General features: G+C 50.1%; 1 protein-coding gene across 2 annotated transcripts; it reads left to right on the forward strand.

The window, feature by feature from the left end:
* The first annotated feature begins 962 nt into the window (after positions 1-962).
* LOC114686459 (L-amino-acid oxidase-like) lies at positions 963-18,720 on the forward strand. Of its 2 annotated transcripts, XM_037201113.1 has the most exons (7): positions 963-1,218; positions 11,617-11,846; positions 12,317-12,429; positions 13,151-13,352; positions 14,365-14,433; positions 16,182-16,318; positions 17,683-18,720. In XM_037201113.1, exons 1-7 carry the CDS (start codon positions 1,191-1,193, stop codon positions 18,512-18,514), a joined length of 1,611 nt encoding a protein of 536 aa, XP_037057008.1. In that variant the 5' UTR covers positions 963-1,190; the 3' UTR covers positions 18,515-18,720. The 2 variants fall into 2 exon arrangements, with proteins under 2 accessions (XP_037057008.1, XP_037057007.1); XM_037201112.1 differs by lacking the exon at positions 963-1,218 and having other exon boundaries at positions 9,558-11,846.
* The last annotated feature ends 5,183 nt before the right edge of the window (positions 18,721-23,903 follow it).

Raw genomic sequence — 23,903 nt, forward strand, 5'->3', positions numbered from 1 at the left:
ACAGCAGTTCTAGGTGCCCATATAAGACTTGCACAAGATCGAGCCAGTTGACATCTCAGCATGGCTCCTTGGTGGAGGAGCTTTAGGCAGTTGATGGTGCTGAGGGAGGAAGAACTGCTCTCCTTTAGGGATATGGATGCTGGCACACTGCCTGTGCTCTGGGCACACATCTACGCACATATAGGCTGTACTAACGGACTCGGGAGGTTATTAATAACAACGACAAAAGGTGGACCTGAAGTTGGGTGGGAGGTGGGGTGGGGAGCACTAGGAAGTGTTAGACAGAGGCACTAGAAGATACACTACATTGTATAGGTCTATACAATTTTTTGGAGAATAAATGAAAATAATGTACTTTTTAAAAACCATGATAACGTTCTCTTGAATCAGGTCTGCCTTGCAGTCTTCCACAAGGGCATGAATAGTTCTTTTATTTAACGAGAGCCAGGCTCAGAATTAAGAAAGACAAGAGGCAGGGTATCCCCATTACTGCAAACACCACATCTACCATGAGAGGACAGCTCTGTGTAAAAGTGCAGAGAAGACAGACCCCAGGAGACAGGGCACCTGGAGGCAGAGCGCAGGCTCAGGCTGTAGCCCCTTCCACCCAGCAGACCTTCTGCTGTGCCACCATCTCCCAGGAGACACCCCAATACTGATAGCCATGCTAGAACCTTCTTATGCAGCTGTGAGAAGGGAAGACCAGGTGCAAAGGTGGGGACAGAAACATCCCCACAGACACGTCAGGTCACCTGAGTTCACTCCTTGTAGGACATGAGGACACAGAGCCCAGGAGCTGGGTCACTGACGGTGGGAGGCAGAACCGAGGACCCACCCTCACCCGGTGGCAGAGGTGCCAGGGCCTGCTGAGCCACTGATGGGCACGCCCTCTTGCACCATGCCTCTTCTTGCATCAGGATGAAAGCATTGCCCTGGATGTCACACGGAGGCATATACATTTATTTGGTCTGATCCCACCCTCTTTCCTGTTCTTCGCCAAACTTCTCTGGCAGGCCTGTCGGCAGACCTGGAAACCAGGGAAGAACCAAGGGGACCTAGCTTCAAGGAGGCCAGAGTCTCGGGCTCATGATGGAGGAGTACAGATGGCTGCTTCCTGGTCCAGGACTCTGACCTCCTCTCACCCTCCTCAACACTGACAACTTGCCCAAGCTCTGGCTCTGTGGACATGGATGCTACCAGCTCCAGGCTGGATCCCAGGTAGGTGCCTTGCCTTCCTTCCCAGGATGGAAGACCCTAGAAATGACCTCTCTCCCAGCTTGTCTGCCACCCTAGAAGGGTGTGCTTGCCCCGCCTGCCTGTGCCAGGTCCCTTTTTGCCTGGACACAAAATCCTTGGTAGCAACCAGGCAGGATAACAGGACACAGAATAGTGAGGGGCCCTCTTGGGTGAACCCTTACTTCAGTAACACAGGGTGGACCTATTTCTCTTCTGCTATTTCATAGGAGTGAGGTGGTCCAGTGTCACTCCAAGGGAGAGGGAGAGGAGAAGGAGAGGGAGAGGGAGAGGGGAGGGGAGAGGGAGAGGGAGAGGGAGAGGGAGAGGGAGAGGGAGAGGGAGAGGGAGAGGGAGAGGGAGAGGGAGAGGGAGAGAAGAGTTGCGTGTGTGTTTTCTGTAATGTGTTCTGCATGTGTGCTGTGTGTGTTATGTATATTGTATGTGACATATGTGTATTGTATGTTAGAAGTGATGTGTGTGGTCTGTGCTAATTGGGTCTGGAACTGAACAAAGGAAGGGTGTGAGCTGTATGTCCCCCTACCCTGAGCTGTTTGGGGGGCAACTCTCCATTTTCCTGGGTTTCTGTTCTTATCTCCCTTCTCCCTTCTCTGCATACTTCCCCCCACTCCCGCCCCATCCCTCGTGATGTTTTCGAGCTTCTGTACTGTGCATGCGGTGCAGGGCCAGATTCCTGACCCACATAATGACCTGTTGTGCCTTACCTGGCTTTGACTCTGTCCAGGAGGAATCAGGGCTCTGCCCAGTCACAGTCTCTTTCTGTGTGCAGGGCACAGGTGATTCCCACACGGTCTGTGGAGTGCAGAGGCAGACACAGGAGGTGCAAAAGGAGAAATGCATGCTGCAAGGCCGGGGCCAGTGCATGCCCCCAGCAGTTTGGGCAGAGCGTCCACCCACAGTTCCTCATCCTGCTTTTGTGCTTCCTGTACTCTTACGGGATCTACTCGCAGTTAGCAGACTCAAGCCTTGGGAATACTATGAGGACAGCTATTCCCCCTGCCCCCCAGCATTGCAGAGGAACCCCTACCCTGACTGTCAGACCCTCTAATCGAAGAATAAATGGGAGTCGCCCATGGTGGTACACACCAGTAACCCCAGCACTGGGGAGGCCGAGACAAGAGGGCCATGTAAATTTGAGGCTAGCCTGGTTTGCATAGTGAATTCCAAGCCAGGTTACACAGACTAGGTTATGTAGACCCTCTCTCTCAAGGAAGGGGGAGGGGTGTGGCTGGAGAGATGCTCACAAGCTACACACTGGCTGCCCTTTGTCAGGATCCGAGTTTGGTTCCCAGTATTCACACCAGGCAGCTCACAAATGTCTGGAACTCCAGCTCCAGAGGATCGGGCACCCTCTTCTGGCCTCTGTGGGCACCCATACACACATAGCATACACTCAGACAGCAAGACAGATAGAATCCGAGACAGACCACAGGACAGACCCCAGGGCAGACACGCCCCAGAATAGACCCTTAGGACAAATCTCTAAGCTAGACATCCAGGACACACCCTCAGGTTGACTCTTCTATCATAAGCCCCAGCACTGACAGACCCTCTAGACAGATCCCTGAAAGCAGACACCCTGGGAAAACTGTCTGCAAGGCAATGTTTCTGGACAGAGATCCATGCCAGTCTTCCAAGCACGTGGGGGTGGCTTTCAGGAATCTCTCTGTTACTGGTGGTCAGAGTCTAGTTTAGGAATTTCCAGGTTCTTGGCATCTTATTCAGAAAACTGGAATAAAGACGCACACAGATTAGCGAACGTGGAGAGGACTTTGTTCAAAGCAAAGCAGTAGTGCAGGTCAGAACGTGCCCTCAGAGAGCAGTGGGCCGTATGAGTGAGGGTACTCAAGGGCCCTGGTTACTGTTTGGGGTTTTTCTTTTATGAAGTTCAGGAGAAGGAGGAGTTTAGTTGCTAGGAGGTGTCATGCGGGTGGTTCTTGGTTTTGATTGACAGGCTTGAGTTACATAAGCCTCTGCTCACTATGCATGTCTTTTCCCATAATGCATCTGATTTTAATCGTATTTATGCCCAATTAGGCCCAGGTAGAAGATGGTAAGTAGCTTGCTCAGGGAACACAGTTTGCCTTATTGTGCATGTCACCCAAAACTGATCTGGCATGACTCAGCCCATCTCTCTTGGTTCCAGGATGTGTTCTGGGATATGTTTGAATAGAAATGGAACATCAAGGGGTAGCAAGGGAAAGGAACTTATTTCCATTGCTTAAAGCAGGTATACATGCAGCCTGGTACAGGTGGAGTCCTGGTTTGCTAAGCTAGTCCCAATTGGTACCAATCTCATGTTGGCCGAACTCTGCATTCCCAGGGCAGCATTAACTCCTTCCTACACACGGAACAGAGGACCGAAGCCCATTGCAGATACGATTTCCTTCATTGTGCAAGCGATGAGGAGACCGACAGCCCTAACCAGAAGATAATCCCTTACTTCAAAACACATCCCGGTTCACACTGGAAGCATCCCAACACCACCTGCCATTCTATTCAATTATTATATTTTACTTCCTTCTATTATTGTCTCATTGCCTGTACACACTCACCTGCATGTATGTGTGCACGTGTGCTTGTGCAATACAGACTTTTTTTTTTTTAAGAGCTAGAGTCTCTTTTAGTGCAATCTGTCCTTGAACTTGCCATGTAGCTGAGGCTGGCCTTGAACTTCTGATCTGCTTGCTTCCACCTTCTGTCTTAGTTAAGGTTTCTATTGCTGTGATAAACACTAAACCAAAAGCAACTTGGGGAGGAAAGGGTTTATTTCTGCTTACAACTCTCCTTAGGTCCATCAAGAGGGAAGTGTTAGGTCCAAAGGAAACTGCCCTTCCCCAAACTCTAAAAGGCAGTCTGAACACCTAGAAATTAGTCAACCTGGACTATAGGAGGATTTCTGGCAGTTAGATAAAAGCCAGCCTTCCTCAGGAACTTGTGAAACTGGTTCCTATCTGTCAAAGGAGTCATTTCCCTTACCTCTGGCAGAAGGGACATATGGCTACCTGTATTGCCTATTAGCACATGCTGGCTGGCCTCCAGGCTCCCTCTGCATCCCAAGTACCTGTTACTTGTTTCAAAGTCCATGCTGGCATCCTAGCTCTTCTCAGCTCTACCCTAAACTCCCTCCAGCTCATGGGCTTCTCATTCTCCTTATAACTCTGCTATTCTTGCTATGGGCACCCGACTCGTCCGTCTGTTTTGCTACTGCTTCTCCAACTATCTATTCTCTATCTCCTGCTATTCTTCCCTCTCTTGCAGACAGCCCAGGCCAGGTCCAGTCTGCTGGCCATGTTCAGTCTACTTCTTTCTCTTTCTGCTCTGGACTCTTCCAGATGCCTCTGGCTGTTCCTTCTCTTATATCCATAATAGAAATCTTCCCCTTAACCATACCATGGAGTGGTCATGTTGTCATCTTGTACAGAAAGCCAACGCAGGAACCAGAAGCCAAGAATGAAGCGGAAACTATGGAGGAATGCTGCTTACTGGCTTGTTGCCGATGGCTTGCTCAGTCTGTTTTCTTATACAACCCAGGACCACCTGCACACGGACAGTACCACCCAGTGGCTGGGCCCTCTTAGACCAGTCATCAGTCAAGGAAATGCTCCCACAGGCTTGCCTACTGGCCAATCTGATGGAGGCATTTTCTCAATTGAAGCTCCCTCTTCTCAGATGACCTTGGCTTGTGTCAAGTGACATAAAAACTAGCAGCACGCCTCCCAAGTGCTGCACATCCCCCAACCTTTTCAATCTAGGAAGAGCAGTGTGTGTGTGTTTGTGTGTGTGTGTGTGTGTGTGTGTGTGTGTGTGTGTGTGTGAGAGAGAGAGAGAGAGAGAGAGAGAGAGAGAGAGAGAGAGAGATGCATGTGCGAAGGTGTGGAAGCTGGAGGAGGCTGTTGGATATTCTGATATATCAAGCTCCATTTTATTCCCTTGAGACAGTGTCTCTCACAGAACCTGGAGCTAGAATCCAGCCAGTAAGCTCCAGTAAGCCACCTCCCATAACACGGGTCACAGGTGCATACAGCCACATATAGCTTTGGATTTGAACCCGGGTCCTTGCACTTACACAGCAAGTGTTCTTACACATTGAGTTGTTGCCTCAGTCCCTGAAAGAAAAGGAAAATTAAGCCAAGTATATACATTTCTAATTGAGCACTTGTGAGGCAGAGGCAGGAGGATTAGTAGTTTAAGGCCAGCCTTGGCTACATAGTGAGTTTGGAGCCAGCCTGAGCTACGTGAGACACTGTCTCGAAAATTTTTAGAAAGGTAATTTTAACGTTAGCATTTATGGTTTAAACTGACTTTTGAAATTCTTATAGAGCATATACTGCCCAGCATACATATATAACTTGGTGACACACTCTTGTGACCACTACTCAGGTGACATTGTAGACAATTTCTCATAAGCCCAGGAAGGTCTCCTGTGTCTGGTCTCAAGCAACACCTTCCAGAGATCAGCCCTGTGATCACTTCTGTTGTTGTTGCTACAGACAGAGTGACCCTTAGCCCAGCTGGCCTGGAACTCACTGTGTAGCCCATGCTGACCTCAAAGCCATGGAGAGCCTCCAGCCTCAGCCTCTGGAGATCAGGGGTGACAGGTGTGAGCCCCTGATGGTCGCTTTATCGCAATTCCCAGATCTGTCCTTTGTAAACGTCATGCAAGTGAGGAATCACTATAGCTATCTCATCCGATTTTCTGGTCCGTGGTGTTGCTGGGGTCCTCTGGAGACACTCAGGTCACCCTAGGAAGCAGCCTGTCACATCGTCCTCTGACCGGCACTTTGTCTGTCTCTGATGATCCTCTCCTGCTGTAGATCTGTCTGATTAATAAGCATGAGAGGTAATTAAACTGGAGTGGCATGAGATGGGATTCAGGGGCCTAAACTCAGAGTCTGATAATGCTCTTGCTGGGTAGGGCCGAGCTTCCGGAGCCAGAGTGAGGCTGGGCCGGGCAGCAGGGGCTGTGCTTACCCTTGCTCTCTTCACCCACCTCTGCCTTCCACCAGGTCCAGGCTTGCTCCTTCTGCAGGTGGATCTGCAGGGGCACCGGCCTTTACATGGGCTCCACCACGCCTCCAAGGCTTTCCATCCCACAAGGGGAGGGTTAGGGAAGGGTGACAGTTCTCAGAAGGGCACCAGGAAAAATAGGCTCAAGTTCTGGAATTGAGAGGTGTGTCAGGAGAACAGCATGCACCAGGAGCTCACGAAGCAGGAAACGAGTACCAACCCTGGAGTTTCTGCTCCCAGTGCCCCGGAGGACTGGAGGAAGAGGGAGGAGGTGGCTTTTGCAGTTCGAGAAAAATCTAAGAGAAGGGAAAGGATGTTAGAGAGCCTGAGATACACAATGAGCTCCAGGCTAGCCTGGGCTACCTGGTGAGACCTGTCTCAAAGAAGGAAAAGAGAAAAAGAGAGGAGAGAGAGAGGGATGGATGGAAGAGAGAGAGAGAGAGAGAGAGAGAGAGAGAGAGAGAGAGAGAGAGAGAGAGCAGGCAGAGCCATAAAGGCCCTCAGTCCAGATGGGGGAAGCCGCAGGGGATGGGTGTGAGGAAGGAGGGGATGGTGAGGTGAAAGACCCTAACTAAGGAAGCAGCAGCGAGGAGCCCTGGACAGAGACTCAGGAGGGTTCAAATTTTTCCTCAGGTTTCTGGCCAAGAACTGGTGGAAGGATTCATCAAACCCCTAGTGAGTGACAAGGAGAACAGACTTGGGTGTGTAGACAGCATCAGATTGTGCATGACCCCCCAGGACCTGGGCTCTCTTCTCCAGGGCTCCCCGCCCTCGCCATGCCACCCGAGGCAGAGTTGTGTTGAGTATCAAGACAGGGGAAGCTCTGAGGTGGGAGAGAGGCATGTCCTGACTGCCCACCCACCCTCAGACAGACTCAAGGACCTGGAGCCAGGAGACCCTGGAGACCTGGGATCCATGCTGGGTGGGAAGCCCAGGAGCCTGCTAGGCCAGGGCTCTGGACCCACTTCCAGCCTTCCCTTTTTATTCCCGCCGCCCAGCTCTAGACCCAAGGTGACTCTGGTTTCCAAACCAGTGACAGAAATGAAATCACCCGGCAGGTGTGTTTTGAAGTAAACGAAGGGACAGGATCCGTTTCATTTTAATTGATTTGTTGTTTTGTTTTTTAAGACAGGTCTTGTGTATCCCCCACTGGCTCAAACTGTAGCTGAGGACCTTGACTCCTTGATACTCCTGCCTCCACCTTCCAAGTGCAGGGATTACAGGTGCTCACCACCATGTCCAGCTCTGTTTTTTTTTTTCTTTTTAATTGCACATAGTGATCCCATATATTCACGGAGCACAGTGTGATAATTTAGTACACGATACAGTGTATAATCACAGGGCAGAGGCTGTGTTTTCGTCCATTTACACAATGATTGTTGTCCTCCCCTCTTCTTGTTCTTTACAAAGCGTGCAAGGAAGCCAGGCATGGTGGTACATGGCCTGTGGACCTGCCGCTTGGGAGGCTGAGGCAGGAGGATGGAGAGTTCGAGGCTAGTCCATGCTACAGAGTAAGACCCTGTCTCACAAACTACAGCTGGGCATGGTGGCTCAGGCCTGTGGTCCCAACACTTGGGAGGTAGAGGCAGGAGGATCAGGAACTCAAGGCCAGCTTTAGCTACCTGAGATCTTGTTTCAGTAAACAAACAAATATTAGTTAGGTTGTCGGTTAGTTACCTTAGTGTAAAACATTAGAACCTTTTCTTTCTCTCGTTCTCTTTTTTGGTAGGTTATAAATATATATATATATATATATATATATAATATATATATATATGTATATGTATATGTATATGAATGTTTTGCTTGTATGTATGTCGTGTGTGTGTCTGATACCCATGCAGGCCAGAAAAGGGCATTGGATCCTCTGGAACTGGAGTTACAGATGATGATAAGCCCCTTGTGGGTTCTGGGAACCTAGCCAGTGGGCTACCTTTCCATCTCCCCCCTTGGTAGATTTTTGCTGTTGTTTTTATGAGACAGGGTTTCTCTGTGTAGTCCTGGCTGTCTTGGAACTCCCTCTGTAGACCAGGTTAGTCTCAAACTCTAAGATCTGCCTGTCTCTGCCTCCTGAGTGCTGGGATTGAGGTGTACACCACCACACTCAGTCCTTAGTAGACTTTTTTTTTTTTTTTTTTTTGAGGCAGGGTCTCATGTAGTAACCTCTAGAACCTTCCAGGCCAGCCTGAGCTGCTTTGGGTGAGGCTTTATCTCAAAGACACAAACAGATTCAGGATGTGTGATTTCCATGTCCTGTTCCTCACTGGCAGATTTTATCCACTCCTTCAAGAAAGTCATGACACACATGTCCACAATATTTCTGTGGCCACATAAGGCTTAGGGTTGATACAGCGTGGATAGGGCAAACATGGTTCCTGACTCCAGCAGACACCTGGGTTTCTCAGTGGTCACCCCACCGCAGACGTAGGTCACAACACTCTTTAAAGCCAAGTGTAGGTGGAGGGACGCTAGGGCTGTGGGTCTGGCGTTGGCTTCACCTTGTATAGTAAATGCCTGTGGTTGCCGTGCCACCACAGGTTTCCTGGCTCCGTTCTTTTTATTTCTTTCCTGCATGTAGCTGAGGACTGTGGGTTGTTTTGACAGGTCCTGAAGCTCAAAGATACTTTGTTCTCCTCTGCTGGGCTCTGGAGTCACCCTGTCGGCATGGCTCTCCAGGGCAGGGCACCTGACAGGAAAGTGAGAGCAAATTAGTGCAAACTCCCAGACTCAGCAGAAAAACAGCTCCAGGAAGTGGTGTTTCCCAGAGGATCCAGCCTCTTTAAAGGGATGGTTGCTGGGAATTTCAAGCACCATTTTCCAGCAATACAGAAAGGTAGCTAGGTGATGGGTGCATACCATCTGTGTGTGTTACAACATCATGCTGAATCATGCTCACACGTACCGTGAATAAATGCAAATAAGTGCATCACAAGGGAGCAAAGAGGGCAAACTGGGACTTCCGGTTTCAAAGGCAGAATCCACTTCCTTAGTCCCAGTTCCACGCCTTAAAGAAAGAAGAGAAGGGGAACCCAAAGGGGTGGGAAAAGGCTGGATTCTGGTCATGGTGATGGTGGTGGTGGTGGTGGTAGTGGTGGTGGTGGTGGTGGTGTGTGTGTGTGTGTATGTGTATGTGTACATGTGTGTGTTTGTGTGTGTGTATGTGTGTGTGCCTGTGTGTGTCTGCCTGTGTGTGTGTGTTTATGCGTGTTTGTGTGTGTGCATGTGTTTGTGTGTATGAGTGAATGTGTGTGTGCATGTGTGTGTGTGAATGTGTGTGTGTGTGTTTGTGTGTATGTGTTTATGCGTGTGCATGTGTTTGCATGTGTGTGAGTGTGTGTGTTCATTCCTCAATAATAATTAGAAGCCAGATGCCGGGTGCACAGGTTCACAGGGAGTCTGGAGTCAGGCAGCCCCGGGGATAGCAGACAAAAGTAGGTTGCAAAGCTGAGTCGGAGGATGAGCAACGACAAGTCCAGACGAAACCCTGGCCCCGGGCCTAGTGTCTGTGATTATTGCAGAGGCTGGAGGACAACGTCTGTCTGTGTGTCCTTCCTCTGTCTCCTCACCCACCACCTTCCCTCTGTTCATTCCTCCACACTCATATTCCTCAACTGTTTGGAGAACTCCTAGGAGCCAAGCTCTGTGCAGACAGAACTGATTTCTGACTCATGCTGGATAAGACAGGTTGAGCATTTGGCTAACGTACCGAGTACAAGTATTGAACAGGAACCCAGGGACACGGTGATGGGTGGAATGGGGTGAGAGAGTCATCAGTCATACATAGGCGCCAGTCCCTCTGCTTCCACTTCCTGTAAAGCTACTGAGTGTTTCAGTGGAGAAAGGTACCCAATAGATCTGTTCTTCACTAACATGGGGAAAGATGCAGAGGAACAACCCGGATTAGTCAGCTCAAAGTGTGTAAGAAAATACTATAGAGTATGGTTTGTCTCATAGATGGACGTCTCAACGAAGGTCTAGCTGGTGGGCCTTGGCTGCTGAAGGTTTCCCATCATGCCCTTTCTGTGTGGGCATCCCTGGTGTTTCTCTTAGTGTTCACATTTTCTCTTTCTTTTAAAAAAAAATACAATGTTACTGTTACTCTTTTGAGAATTTCATACAATGTAGTCACTCCTAACTCCTCCTCCTACCGTCCCAGACCCACCTTCTCCTTCCTACCTCTACTTCCTGTCTTTTATAAAGAGACAAAGTAGCCATCCTGGTCCTTCAGCGGCTCGTACAGTCTTTCTACCCGGTCTTTCTCCATCCGTGAGCCTTCATTGCAGGGATTGTGTTGTAGATGTATCAGCTGGGGCTGGGTACTCTCCAATCAGTTGTTCTCTTCATTTTCACAAGTTGTAGCTTCCTGTAATGGTCTCTGTCTGCTGCAAAAAGAACCTTCTTTGTTGAGGGATGAGATGACACTTACCTGTGGACATCAGAAGAAGTATCTAGGATGCAGTTAGGAATGAGGCAGTAATAGTTCTCCTTTTGGCTCCACGGCCTACATACTTCCACTTCTCATGAGGACATCACATTGTAGGAGGACCAACCCTCACGGCTTCATTTTAACAAAGGCCACCACCCCTAAACGGGGTCGAATTGTGAGATCTTGTGGGTTAAAGCCTCCACATAGGAATGTTGGGAAAACACAATTTGTCCTGTAACACGGACGATAGCTTTGAAACCAAGAACTCAACTACCACAAAAAACACACCTTTGATGGGCTCCCAGAGGGAAGGTGTGGCCTGCCTCTCCCACAGTGGAGCCAGAACTGACAGAAGCACACCAGAAGTTGGAAAACACAGGCTCACCACTGGGCAAACTCTAACTTCAAGGAGCCATGCTCATCTCTGAGAGGCAATTTTGTGATGATCCTTTGGGTCTCGGGAACCTGGTGACCTCTAACACACATCTCGGGGACTGTTGCCCTATGACACAAAGTTTCAGGCTTCCAATCTTCTGTCTCCCACAGTGGTGCTGAGATAAGGGTCTTCTCATTGCAGCAGACAGTCTAGCCACCCCAAATGGTGGTGGAAATGGGGAAATTCAATGTGGTGGGCAGGTCTTCCTCATCTGTGTGCATGGCAGTCCCACTGACCGAGGGGAGGGAAGACACCTTAGGTAGACACACGCATGTGTCATTCCCCGAGTGAGAGGCCTTGGGACCTGAGGGGCATTTGTGGACTAGCAGGCAGAGTGGCAGGAAACTTGGGAGGACCCATGACTAAGGCTCTCTTGGGTAGGGGAGTGCCTGGTATGTTGCATCACAGGTCCAGTGATAAATCTTCAGATCAAGGGGTATGGCCAGTCCTCCTTCATCCCTAGCCATTTGCCTAACTGCCACGTCCACAGCTATGTTCCCAAGCTGGCTGGCTCTCACCCTCCTGGCCGTGCTGAGCTTGGAGACCCAGGCCTTCAACAGCCAGCTCGTCAAGTGCTTTGAGGATCCCCAGTATGAGGAGCTGCTGCAGCTGGCCCGAAATGGCCTGGGGCAGACAGCAGAGAGGAAGCAAGTGGTGGTGATCGGGGCGGGCATGGCTGGACTCACTGCTGCCAAGATCTTGCAGGATGCTGGCCACCAGGTACGTGATGGGGCAGGGGAGAATCTCTTGTGGGAAGACTGAGCTCTAAACCGGGAGGGAGAAGACCAAGCTGTGGACATCCCTGAGGAGCTGGGGCCAAAACGAAGCTCCAGGCTCCAGGGTAGCTGGGGGTAGGAGAGCAGGTAAGCTTACCCAGTGACAAAGAGCAACTTTCAGAGAGAGAGGCAGGATGAAGCTAGGGCCATAGCTCAGTGATAGAGTGAGGAACAGCCTGTGGTTTCCATCTCCAGCACTGTGGAAGGAAGAAATGAAGGAAGGAAGGAAGGAAGGAAGGAAGGAAGGAAGGAAGGAAGGAAGGGAGGAAGGGAGGGAGAGAGGGAGAGAGGGAAGGAGGATAGGAAGACTAGGGAGGGAGGTAAATCTGGGTCTGCCACAGGGGAGGAGGATGTTGTACAGAGGGTATGTGACAAGTCCCATTGAGTTCATCAAAGAGCTGTTTGTCTTTCCAGGTGACTGTCCTGGAGGCCTCAGGGCGTGTAGGTGGCAGAATCGAAACCCACAGAGTTCCTGGAGCACACTGGTACATAGAGCTGGGTGCCATGAGGATCCCTATCAACCACAGGTACTCCTGAGAACAGTAGTAGCAGAGGATGAAGGCCAGGATGAGAGCTATCACACCAGAGGCCAACGCAGAGGACAGTGGATGGAGTTCTTTCCTGGAAGCCCAGGGGTTAGGGTCTGACTTAACTGATTTCCCAGGCCCAGGGCAGCCCAGGAGCATCTCCCAGCCTCAGCGTTTAATCCACATATGGAGATAACTGTGCTAGGTTTGACTGCCAAGGAGGATGAGTTGAGGACATCACAGATGATAGGTGGTCCACGATAAACCTGCTGGAAAGTCAAAAGCAGTCTACTGAGTTTGCAAACGATAGGGAGCTGGGTATCCTTCCAGGAGATGCTTTTCTGAAGGGATGAGCAGTTTGGAGAAGTTCGGGAGTGCTGAACACAGCCTCCAGGAAGGATGGCTCCACAGACACACTGGGCACACCACCTCTCACCATGCCTCCAGGAACTGGAGTGTTCACACTTGAAAGTGTGAGGGTTGCAGGTTCCACACAAAGTGGCCGAGAGCTCAGCCCTCATAGAGGGCCGCCAGCAGGAAGTCCAGGTCCCTCTTGGAACTCCAGTTCTCGTCGAGTGTGATGACCCGGGTGCCTAGCATCCCTTTCATGGAGGAAGGCCAGGGGTGGTCTTGGTGAACCCAGGGGAGGCAGAAAGAAGGTCCAGGAAGCAAGAAGGGCTGTTTGGCTCTCAGAGCCTCAAGTCTCTGACTCCCTTCACAGGCTTTCTCACGAGCTCATCAGGAAATTCGGGCTGATGTTAAAGGAATTCTGTCCCTGCAACAACCAGACCTGGGTGCTGGTGAATGGAGTTCGGCAGCGCTCGGGGGCAGTGCAGGCTGACCCTGGCCTGCTGGGTTATGAAGTAAGAGCCGATGAGGTGGGAAAGACGGCGGAACAGCTATTTGATAAGTCGCTGAGGAAGGTAAGGCCGAGTGGAGAGCAGCTCGCCTCTTCCCTCGGGCCCACCCTGCATAAACACCTTCAAGCTCCTCTGATTCCCCGGGGAGGAACTGTAGTGGACCCCAGGCCCTCGAGTGCAGGAAGCCTCCACCAGATTGACCGTTATTGGCCCCCTCTCCCTCTCATGACTGTCCTGTGTCAGCCACCGGCTCTGCGGTCAGTATATTCCCAGACCCCAGGCATCTGTGCATGGACAGACGTGTGCAAAGTAGCTGCCATCGCGGTAGGGGCCAGGCTCATTACAGAGAGAGCCCTGCAAGCTCTAGGTCTGAGTGGGCCGTGCGACTCCAGGTGAAATACTCGCTGGCTCTCTTCTCTCGTCAAAATGGTGCCAGGACGGGACCAGTGCTCACTCGACAGCTGTAGTGACTGACAGTTTGTCGAGGAAGAACAGTAAGAGCTCTGCCTCGACGGCCTGCCCACCTTTTCTACCTGGCCCGGCAGCGACAATGCCTTTGTCTTCTCTAACCCATGACCTGGAAGGACCTCACTGTGACATCTGAGCTCAGTGGGAACAGAGGGCATTCCCAGGAGGCCTCTGCCCAGTGTTGCCTTGCATTGGCTCACTTGGGGTCAGCATACTCAGTCTCTCTCAGCAGCTCTGTAGGACAGTCTCTGGCACCTGCCTGCTTCACAGTGGCTTAGAAGTCCACAGAAATGTCCTCAACATAGGACAAGAAGGTAGACTTCCCATATATAACCTCAAGGCTGACAGGGGAGTCTGGATACCTACCTTTGTATACCTGGTGTCCATTCAAGAAGAGATGAAATTCCCACCATCCCAGATTTAGGACAGTTTTGGATCCCAGGATTCATATAAAGTCACACACACACACACACACACACACACACACACACACACACACACACACGAACAAGGGAACAAGGTTGGTGCATGTGGATGGATGGGCTGGCTTTGACAATCTTTGTAGGCTGACCTTCACCATGTCCTCCCCGTCTTCTTCCCTCCTGAGATTGTGGAAGAGCTGAAGAACAGCAGCTGCCGTGAGGTCCTGGAGAAGTATGACTCCTTCTCCACCAAGGTCAGTTCTGAGACCTTCCGCCCTGAAACCACCCTGGCGGGACTGCTACCTGGGGCGTGTTGCACTGCACTTTACTGTCTGCCCTGATAGAATGCAAGCTCCATTAGGGAAGGGAGGGAAGGAAGAGAGGGAGGGAGGGAGGGAGGAACTAGACAGAGACCACTCCACCGAGGGCAATCAAGCTACTTATTCTGCCTTGCTGTATCAAGGGAGTCATCCATAATACCCACAGAGTCAAAGACAGACAGAGGTATGGGAAAGCCTTATGTAGGTGTGTGTTGCTTCACAAGGGGTTAATGTCTCAGAATGTATCTTTAGATGATTATATAGCTGTGCAAAAATCATAGCGTTTACATGCCAAGATGGCTACGGTGCCACTTGGCCACACACTCCCTGGGAGCCACTGTTATATGTGGGTCACCACTGATGAAAACATCTTTTGTAACACACGACGACAGTGAAGAGCGGAAAAGCTTGGTCTTCGGTACACCCACTGGTGTGAGAGCTGACCTGTCATGTGTGAAGCCCTGGGCTCAATACCCAGCACTGCAGATACAAGAACACAAGGAAGGGTCCAGGTGTGGCCCGATAGGAGGCTGTTGGCTCGTGGGTGCTGGGGCCGGCTCACCCCTGGGCCTGGGGAGGGGAGGGTGGTAGGTATTCTTCGGCTGATTCTGAGAGAGAAGCTCATAGTCACTGCCAGGCCCTGACCATTCTAAGTAGGCTGTGGTTTGCCTCTGTGGGCAGCTTGCTTCAGAGGTTGGGTGGATCAAAGCCCGTGGCCATGTGTGGTCTGACCACTGCTTACTCAAGGCCTTGGTGTGGAGAGAGAGAGATTAGAGAACAGACACAAGTCAGAGATCGCCAGGACCCACACCCAGTGAACACGCCCCCAGACTTGGCCAAGGCAGCGATAACCGCTTTGAACCTTGAAGGTCCTAACCGATCCAGCGTGTCTTCGGGCACCCTGGTGTTGCTGTTCCTAGGATGTCATGGCCCTGTGGTTTAACCTCTGGTTTAAACAAGTGTGTTGAAGTGTGGCATTTTGCCCACCTGGCGGTGTCCGGCCATCCTAGCCGGCTCTTTTGGTGCCTGGCCTCTAGCTCTGCCTGTGCTAGTAACAGGGAGCGAGCAACACAGCCCCGGGGAACCAGATGGTCACCCACGCTAACTAGTGAAGCCATGCCAGCCAGCTTTGTCATGTTCGGCTGGCTTTATCTAAGACGAGGAGCAGAGACAAAACGCACAGGGCACAATCAGGGTCACAGGTGCGCCGTGAGCCAGCTCTGAGGTCACTTGCTGATGAGCGGCTGGGTCAGCAGGTGATGGGTCAGGGGTGGGAGGCCAGGACAGGATGAGAAGGTTTTGGTCCTCAGATTCTTCCTAGCCTAGGCTCCAGGAGTAGCTGGGCTGGGTCCACACGGGCAGACACGGAGCCTGGGCCTCAGTTTCCCCATCTGCAAAGCAGGAATCCTTACCTTTATTTAGAGGATTATATGAATGAAAGTCTGGGAGTGTGTAGGCTGAAAACTATACCTAGTGTTAGCTATTTTCCCTATACAGGGGACCAAAGGGATCATGTCTGGACAACGGTACAAGGCAGCCTTGGGGCCCAGAGGGTACACACTGGCCCTTCTACCCTGTCCAGGTCTGTTCCTTGCTGTCCCTGGGTAGGAAGCGAGGCTCACATTAGCTCCTTATACATACATTCTCATCCACTTGCCTTATTTCCTCACGCACGAGGACAGGAGTACCTGATCAAGGTGGGGAACCTGAGCCGTGGGGCCGTGCAGATGATCGGTGACTTGTTGAACACAGACTCTGGCTACTACGAGGCCTTCACAGAGACCCTGCGTGGCATCATCTCCTTCTTCCAAGAGCCCCGGTGAGAAGTGGGGCAGGGACAGGGAGTCACTAGTTACTGATGAGAATAGAAGTGAAAGGAGGGACTCAGAAACCAGGGGAAATTCCTCCAAAATGGGAAGCTGGGTGTGGTGCTGCACACCACCTTTAATCCTGGTACTCAGACGGCAGAGGCAGGTGGATCTCTGAGTTTAAGGCTAGTCTCAAAAAAGCGGGGTAGGGAAGAAAGGAAAAAGGAAGGTATCCTGACTTCAAGAAATCCCAGAGTCACTGGAGTGGATGGAGGTGTTAAACACTTAAGGTGGACCCCAGAGACATGCCTTCTGATATGCTGCCTACCTTGGCACCCCACTCTGAGAACCTCTTGATAGAGGTCTACCAAAGAGCGTGAGCCTCATCTGTTCTGTGACAGGCCCTGTGGCCATAGCCCTGCTTCAAGGGACACTTGTCATCTTTCAGCCCAGGAAGACTTATCAGGGATGCACACCTGAGACTCCAGTCACCATTGGTCACTGTGATCTGTAGCTATAAAGATAAAAGGGCGCCAGGCAAGGTGGTGCACACCTGTAATGCCAGCACTCCCGAGGTGGGGTGGGAGGATCTGAAGTTCCAGACCCAACTTGTCTCAAAAAACAACAACAAAAAGATAAAGGCGAACTGGTTTTGTGCACAGCAACAGAACAGTCTACAAGAAGCTGAAGTGAAGCCTGGGCTTTGATTTAGTTAGACATTCTGGCCTTCTGGCACGGACTCCTGCCCTTCTTATCAATTTGGATCCAAGCCAAGAACTGCCTTTAAGGCTCATGGGAGGGAAGGAAGTTTAAGACCGACTAAGTAACACAGCTCTGTAGTGTTCAGGTATTTTCCTTGAGCAGCCCCTGAGGACATTACGGGAGGGGCTGTAAGAGCCCTGGACCGGGGCTGGGGTTCTGACTTCGTTGCTAGACTGCTTGTCTAGCACGCAGGAAGTCCTGGGTTCCATCCCTAGCACCACATAAGACTGGGAGGAGCAGCAAACGCCTCTAATTTCAGAACCTGGGAGGTGGAGGCAGGAGGATCACAAGTTCAATTCTGGGTGTTTGTCAGCTTATGACCAGGCATCCTGGGTGGCCATAGGAGGTCAGTGACCCAGAGGAGGGGGTTGTATTAGCTCAGAGTAGATGCACGTTTCTGATTTGGTCACTCCAAAGCAGTGCCTTTCTCTAGCTCCCTGGCGCTAACAGACACTCTGCTTGCCTTTGGTTCTTTGCCAACTGTTTGTCTCTCTAAAACACGGTTGGCACATACCTGCGAAGGGACTGAGCCATTGTCCAGTTCCAGCAGCCTGTCCTCCGAAGGCCCTGTCCATCAACCCACTCATCTTCTTCTCTGCTGGTTCCCTCTCAGGTTTGATGAAATCGTTGGGGGCTTTGACCAGCTCCCCCAGGCCCTACACAATTCACTCCTCCCAGGGACTGTCTGGTTCTACTCACCAGCAGAGGAAGTGGAGATGTCTGGAGACTGCGTCCACGTGACCTACAGGACACCTGACCCTCTGCAGCCCAGGGCGCGGCTGACTGCAGATTTTGTGGTGGTAGCCACCACTGCCAAGGCTGCCCGGCTCCTCCGATTCCAGCCATCTCTCTCTCTAAACAAGCAGGATGCTCTGCGCTCTGTCCATTATAATAGTGCCACCAAAGTGATCCTGGCCTGCACACAGCGTTTCTGGGAACGAGATGGCATCTTTAGCGGAAAGTCTAGCACTGACCGGCCTTCCCGCTTCATCTACTATCCCAACCACATCTTCCCCAACGGTGCGGGCGTCATCCTTGCATCTTATACCCTGGATGATGACTCGGTGTTCTTCACAGCCCTGCACCACAATCGGGTAGTGGACATTGTTCTGGATGACCTCGCTGCTATTCACAATCACAACAAAGAGGAACTCCGGACCCTCTGTCCCTACTTCACAGTCAAGAACTGGAGCCAGGACCCCTATTCCATGGGTGGCTTTGCCTTCTTCACCCCTTACCAGTACGTGGACTATGCCCAGGAACTCAGCCAGCCAGAAGGGCCGGTCTTCTTTGCAGGGGAGCACACAGATATGCCCCATGGTTGGATTGACACTGCCATCAAGTCAGGGCTCAGGGTGGCAAAGAACATTCAGGAGGCTGTGGACTTGGCTTTGACAAGGAACCCCAGAAACACAAAAGACCACTTCTCCAAAAGTGAACTGTAAACAGCCATGTGGGCCTCAGGAACTGGGGTGATTCCAAACAAGCTTGTCCCACTCTCACCTATCTTCACCTTTGCTCAGAGATTTGACCCAAGACTCATGACCGGATCCCCAGGGTATCAGACCGCGCATCACCCCTGCATTCATGACAGTAGCTCGGGAAGCACATATAGCACGGGATAAAAACAATAAAGCAACTGTTGAATTTGCCTATCAGTGTTTTATTTACAAATTTTTAAACTTAAATTTTATTTATTCAGTGTGTGTGTGTGTGTGTGTGTGTGTGTGTGTGTGTGTGTGTGTGTGTGTTGCAGCATGGTTTGAGGCATGGAGGTCAGAGCATAACGTTGGGGAGTCGGTTCTCTCCTTCCACCATGTGGGTTCCAGGGATGGAGCTCAGACCACTGGCTTGGTGACAGGCATCTTTAGCCCCTGAGCCCAAGTGTTTCACAACATTCTAGAGTCATCTAAATAAATTCAGAGTTGAGTCCTGAGGGCAGGAACCCTTGTCTTTCTCAGGACTCTTCTTTTATCCTTTATCTAGTCCTAACTCTCTGGCTTACCTTTGTACTGCTATGAAGACACCATGACCAAGGTGGCTTACAGAAAAAGGAATTTATTGGTGGCTTACAGTTTCAGAGGGTGTGGTAAGTAATCGTGGTGGCAGATAGGCAGGTATGGTGCTAGAGCAGTATCTAAGAGTCCACATCCTTACCTGAAAGTAGGAGGAGAGGGAAAGCTAACGGGAAGTGGTGTTGGCTTTTGAAACCTCAGAGCCCACTGAAGTCATAAGACCACACCTCCTAGTCCTTCCCAAACAGTTCCACCAACTGGAAAATCAAGTGATCAACCATATGAGCCTATGGAGGTTGTTTTCATTCAAACCACCACCCTCCCCTCCTCTTCTCCAGTTCTTTGCCTTCCATGACTGAATTTTTTTTTAAAGCAAGATTTCTTTGTGTAGCCTTGCTGTCCTGGAACGCCCTCTATAGACCAGGCTGGCCCCAAACTCACAGAGATTCACCTGTCTCTGACTCCACAGTGCTGGGATTAAAGGCGTGTACCACCACTGGCCAGCTCCATGACTGAATTTGAAGGGAAGTTGAGATATTGGTTACTGGAGGCTACTGTGGCCAGCAATGTGCTCCATGCTTTCCTGTGTTGTTCCAACAGCCTCAGTGGACAAATTCTAATAGTGTTGTTTCTGGGATTTTCAGGGTCAAGACTTGGGCCCTGCAAGCCCCAATAAATCAGACTTGTCCACCCATCCTTAATATACTGTTTCAGGAGACAAATAATGGGGCCAGCAAGACGCCTCAACAGGCTAAGGCACTCACCATGAAGCCTGATGACTTGAGTTCAATCACCAGGTCCCAAGTGGCTGCAGAGAACTGACTCACAAGTTGTCCTCTGACCTCTGCACATGACCTTGGAACATACCCCCCCCTCTCACACACACACACCTGTAACTCCACGTTCAGAGGATAATCATAGCTTAACGCAGAGTAAGGCGATGTAGTCAGTGCAGCCACACTAGGAAGAACAAAGTCAGTCCATCTTCAGGGTTGCTTACATAAGTGTAAATAGAAGGTACCAAGTTTTAATAACTAAGCAATCCTGTCAAGGTGTGGCCCTGCCCACACTGACCCATCAATGTCCCAGCTCTTCCTGGGAGACAAGCTCCCTCTCTGCCTGGCACCAGGCTTTGGCTTTTCCCTCTCCCTGTAAGAGACTTCTAATTCCTTGGGGTCCATTGTCTCAATAGTCTATTGGCCAAAGAGAGGACACAAGGGCCTCTCTGCAGAATACCTTCATTCTTAACAGAACCATATAGCTATTATTCCAAATCCTTGGCTCTGTCTTATTCTTCTTTGTGCTCATATAACTAGTGATTCACACTGGGGACTTGTCACAATGAGTAGGTTAAGTGTTTGACGAATACAATGTCTCAGAAGGCACAGGGCTTCATCCTGACTTCTGTGCCTTACCCCTCCCTGTCCCCAGACCTACGTGTCCTGTAGACCCAAGAGGAGGAGTGTAGAGATGGCAGAGTTCACGCTGATGATGCCTTTTAATCAGAGAGATAACAAGATGAAGGGCGTAGAGATGGATGTGTTCTAGAGGAGCCCATCATTTGGCAGTGACTTGGCCTGAATTTTGTCCTGAAGGGAACTCTTGGGGTTGTGAGTTAGTCACCCTGAGGGTCACAGGAAGAGATCAGGTGGCCATGTAGTGAGGTGACAGTTCAAAACCAAAGGCAACTAGGCACTGTCAAGAATCTGCTGAGCTGGGCTGTGATGGCGCACGCCTTCTATCCCGGCACTCAGGAGGCAGAGCCAGGCAGATCTCTGTGAGTTTGAGGCCAGCCTGGGCTACCAAGTGAGTTCCATGATAAAGTTTTCTTCAGAGATTAAGGAAGAGAGAGAGAGAGAGAGAGAGAGAGAGAGAGAGAGAGAGAGAGAGAGAGATATTACTAGCTGTGGGCAGGATAGGCATTATTTTATCCCCTGAAGTTGTTCACCAAACCACAACTCTAACAAACTAGTCAGGACCTCACCTCCACAGCACACCCAGAGGCATATGTAGAGACACTTGGGCCACAGATCATTTTTCCCAGGACTGCTATATTCTCGCTCTCCCTGCAAAGAGCAATGAGCTGTTTCCTCCCTGTGGTGATACTGTGTTCCCCAAAATATTGTGCACCCTAATAAACTTATCTGGGATCAGAGAACAGAACAGCCACTAGATATAGAGGCCAGAAAATAGTGGCACACAAGCCTTTAGTCCTAGCATTCTAGACGCAGAAACCCATCTGGATCTCTGTGAGTTCAAGGCCACACTGGAAACAGCCAGGCATGATTACTCATGCTTTTAATCTCAGGAAGTGATGGCAGGAAGCAGAAAGGTATTTAAGGCATGAGGATGAGGAACTATAGCCTGGTTAAGCTTTTAGGCTTTTGAGCAGCACAGTTCAGCTGAGAGGCATCCAGTCTGAGGAAACAGGATCACCTGAAGAATTGGCGAGGTGAGGTGGCTATGGCTTGTTCTGCTTCTCTGGTCTTCCAGCATTAATACCTCCAAGATTTGATTTCATTAATAAGACCTTTTAAGATTTGTGCTACAGCAGCGAGCTGTGTCCTCCCACTTCGGCAGTTGGGTCAAAGCAGCTTAAGGAAGAGAGGATACTTTAGCTCAGAAGTCTAAGTTACAGTCTATCACCGCAGGGGAGTCCAGGCGGGAACTTGAGCAGCTAGTCACAGTCAAGAGCAGAGACACGGCCTGGAGAGATGGCTCAGTGGTCAAAAGCACTTGCTGCTTCCTCATGAAGACCAGAGTTTGCTTGCCAGTTCCAGTTTGATTTCTCTGTCACTTTTCTTGCGTGCGTGTGATGTCTTCAGCAACTATCACAGTTGTTTTTAGGGAGCTCACCACGTAGCCCTGGCTGGCTTGAAACTCACTATGATGTAGACCAGGCTGGCCTTAACAGAGATCCAGCTGTCTCCACCTCTTGAGCACTGGGATTAAAGCTGTGTACCACCTTATCCAGCAGATTTTCTGTTTTCAATCTTACTCTTTTCTAGGCTAATCAGGTGATCTCCTAAAGGCCTCTTGTATCTGAATTGCCACACTTCCTAATTTGGGAAAATTTCCACTATGATTTTATTGGAATGTTATTAAAAATGCTGTTAGATGAAATTCTGCTCCTTCCATGGCCATGAATCTCAGATTCATCTTTTCAGTGTCTGTCCATCTAGGGAGCCCTGCTTTCCCTTTCCGGTTCTTCTACCTCATCTTCCAGCTCTCCTGTCCTTGATCCATTCTAGTGGTGAGGCTTCCTAAAAGCACCTAGTTTAATTTATTGTGGTTTTCAGTTTCGGTATTTCAGTTTGTTTTTTCTTCAGAATTGCTATCTCTTTGTCGAATTCCTCTTTTTATATATTGTATTGAGTTAAATATTATTTTCACTTAGTTGTTTGTGTTCTCTGGAAATTCATTCAGGAGCTTACTTATGACTTCTTTCATTTCTTCAAACATACGTATAATCATTAATTTTTTTGAACTGCTACTCCATCTACTTCATTCTACCTGGAATCAGAAACACAGGTGCTCTGTGCTGTGAGCTACACCAGGCAGGGCCGCACCAAGGCACAGGGCACAAGACAGAACAGGCAAGCTCTAGGCCAGCAGGCGAACTCACTGTGTAGCCCTGTCTGGCCTGAATGCAAGAAGTAGACCAGGCTGGCCTCAAACTCAGAGAAATCTGCTTGCTTCTGCCTCCCAAATGCTGGATCAAAGGTGTGTGTCACCACAGCACCTGCCTGGAGTCAGCTTTAGTCGAATAGCAATGGCACAGGAGATCTCTGAGTTCAAGGCCAGCCTGGTCTACGGAGCTAGTTCTAGAACAGCCAAAGCTACACGATGAAGCCCTATCTCAACCGCCTTAGTGCCGGCCCTCTCCCCATCCCCCAAAAATAAAGAAGATAAATGGGTTTGAAGGTATCTTGACAAGACAGAAGTTGTATTGTTGCAGAAGGGTGCATAGCTATGCCAGAGCAAGCAAGCAAGCTCACTCCAGGGACCCCCTGGATTTTTACTCCTCACACAAAGGGGTTAGAGGTGAGCTTCAAGATCTTAGGTAATCGGCTAACTGAAAGCAGGGGAGTTGATAAGCACACCGTGACCTTGACCATGGGAAGCTTTTCATTTCAGGACAGGGTTGATCAGAAAGGATTGTTGACATTTTTTTTTTTTTTCATTGTTTTAAAATGATGTTTCTGGGCCTGGGAAGATGGCTCAGAGGTTGCAGAGTTAATTTGCTAGCACAACACCCACGTCCGGTGGCTCACAATAGCTCCAGGGGGCTCTTGCCCTCACATGTACAAACCCATACATGTGCACGTGCACACACATAGTTAAAAATAATTAAATTTTTTTAATGGCAATCTCCCTTGTCATATTGAACCCTGGTAGAAAAGACCGCACAGGTCTGTCAGAGTTCGCACAGTCCCGGGCACACAGAGCATACCCAACGCAAACCTGCAGAGCTAGAGAAGGTGCCTAGGGAGAAATGCATACTTTGAAAGCAACGGAAATTACTCATAGAGACTCCCGATCTTAGGAAGAGGTTAACGATGTTACGAACTTACCTCGTGAGGCCTGGAGACACAGCTCTCCGAGAAGCACATGGCTGCTACTTGTGAGGCTTTGGGACTGAACTCCGGCACTGAGGGCAGGAAAGGAGCCTGATATTGAGAACATAAATGCCATATAAGTATCTAAATACTTTCACTTGTATATATGAATTCTTTCCCGCAGGCAGTGGGAATTCCTAGAATGAAAAGCATGAGCCCTGTAGAGGGCGCTCTGTACACGGCCAGGACGAGCTTGAATG

This window comes from Peromyscus leucopus, chromosome 8b (assembly GCF_004664715.2).
Source record: "Peromyscus leucopus breed LL Stock chromosome 8b, UCI_PerLeu_2.1, whole genome shotgun sequence".
NCBI classification, from domain to species: Eukaryota; Metazoa; Chordata; class Mammalia; order Rodentia; family Cricetidae; genus Peromyscus; species Peromyscus leucopus.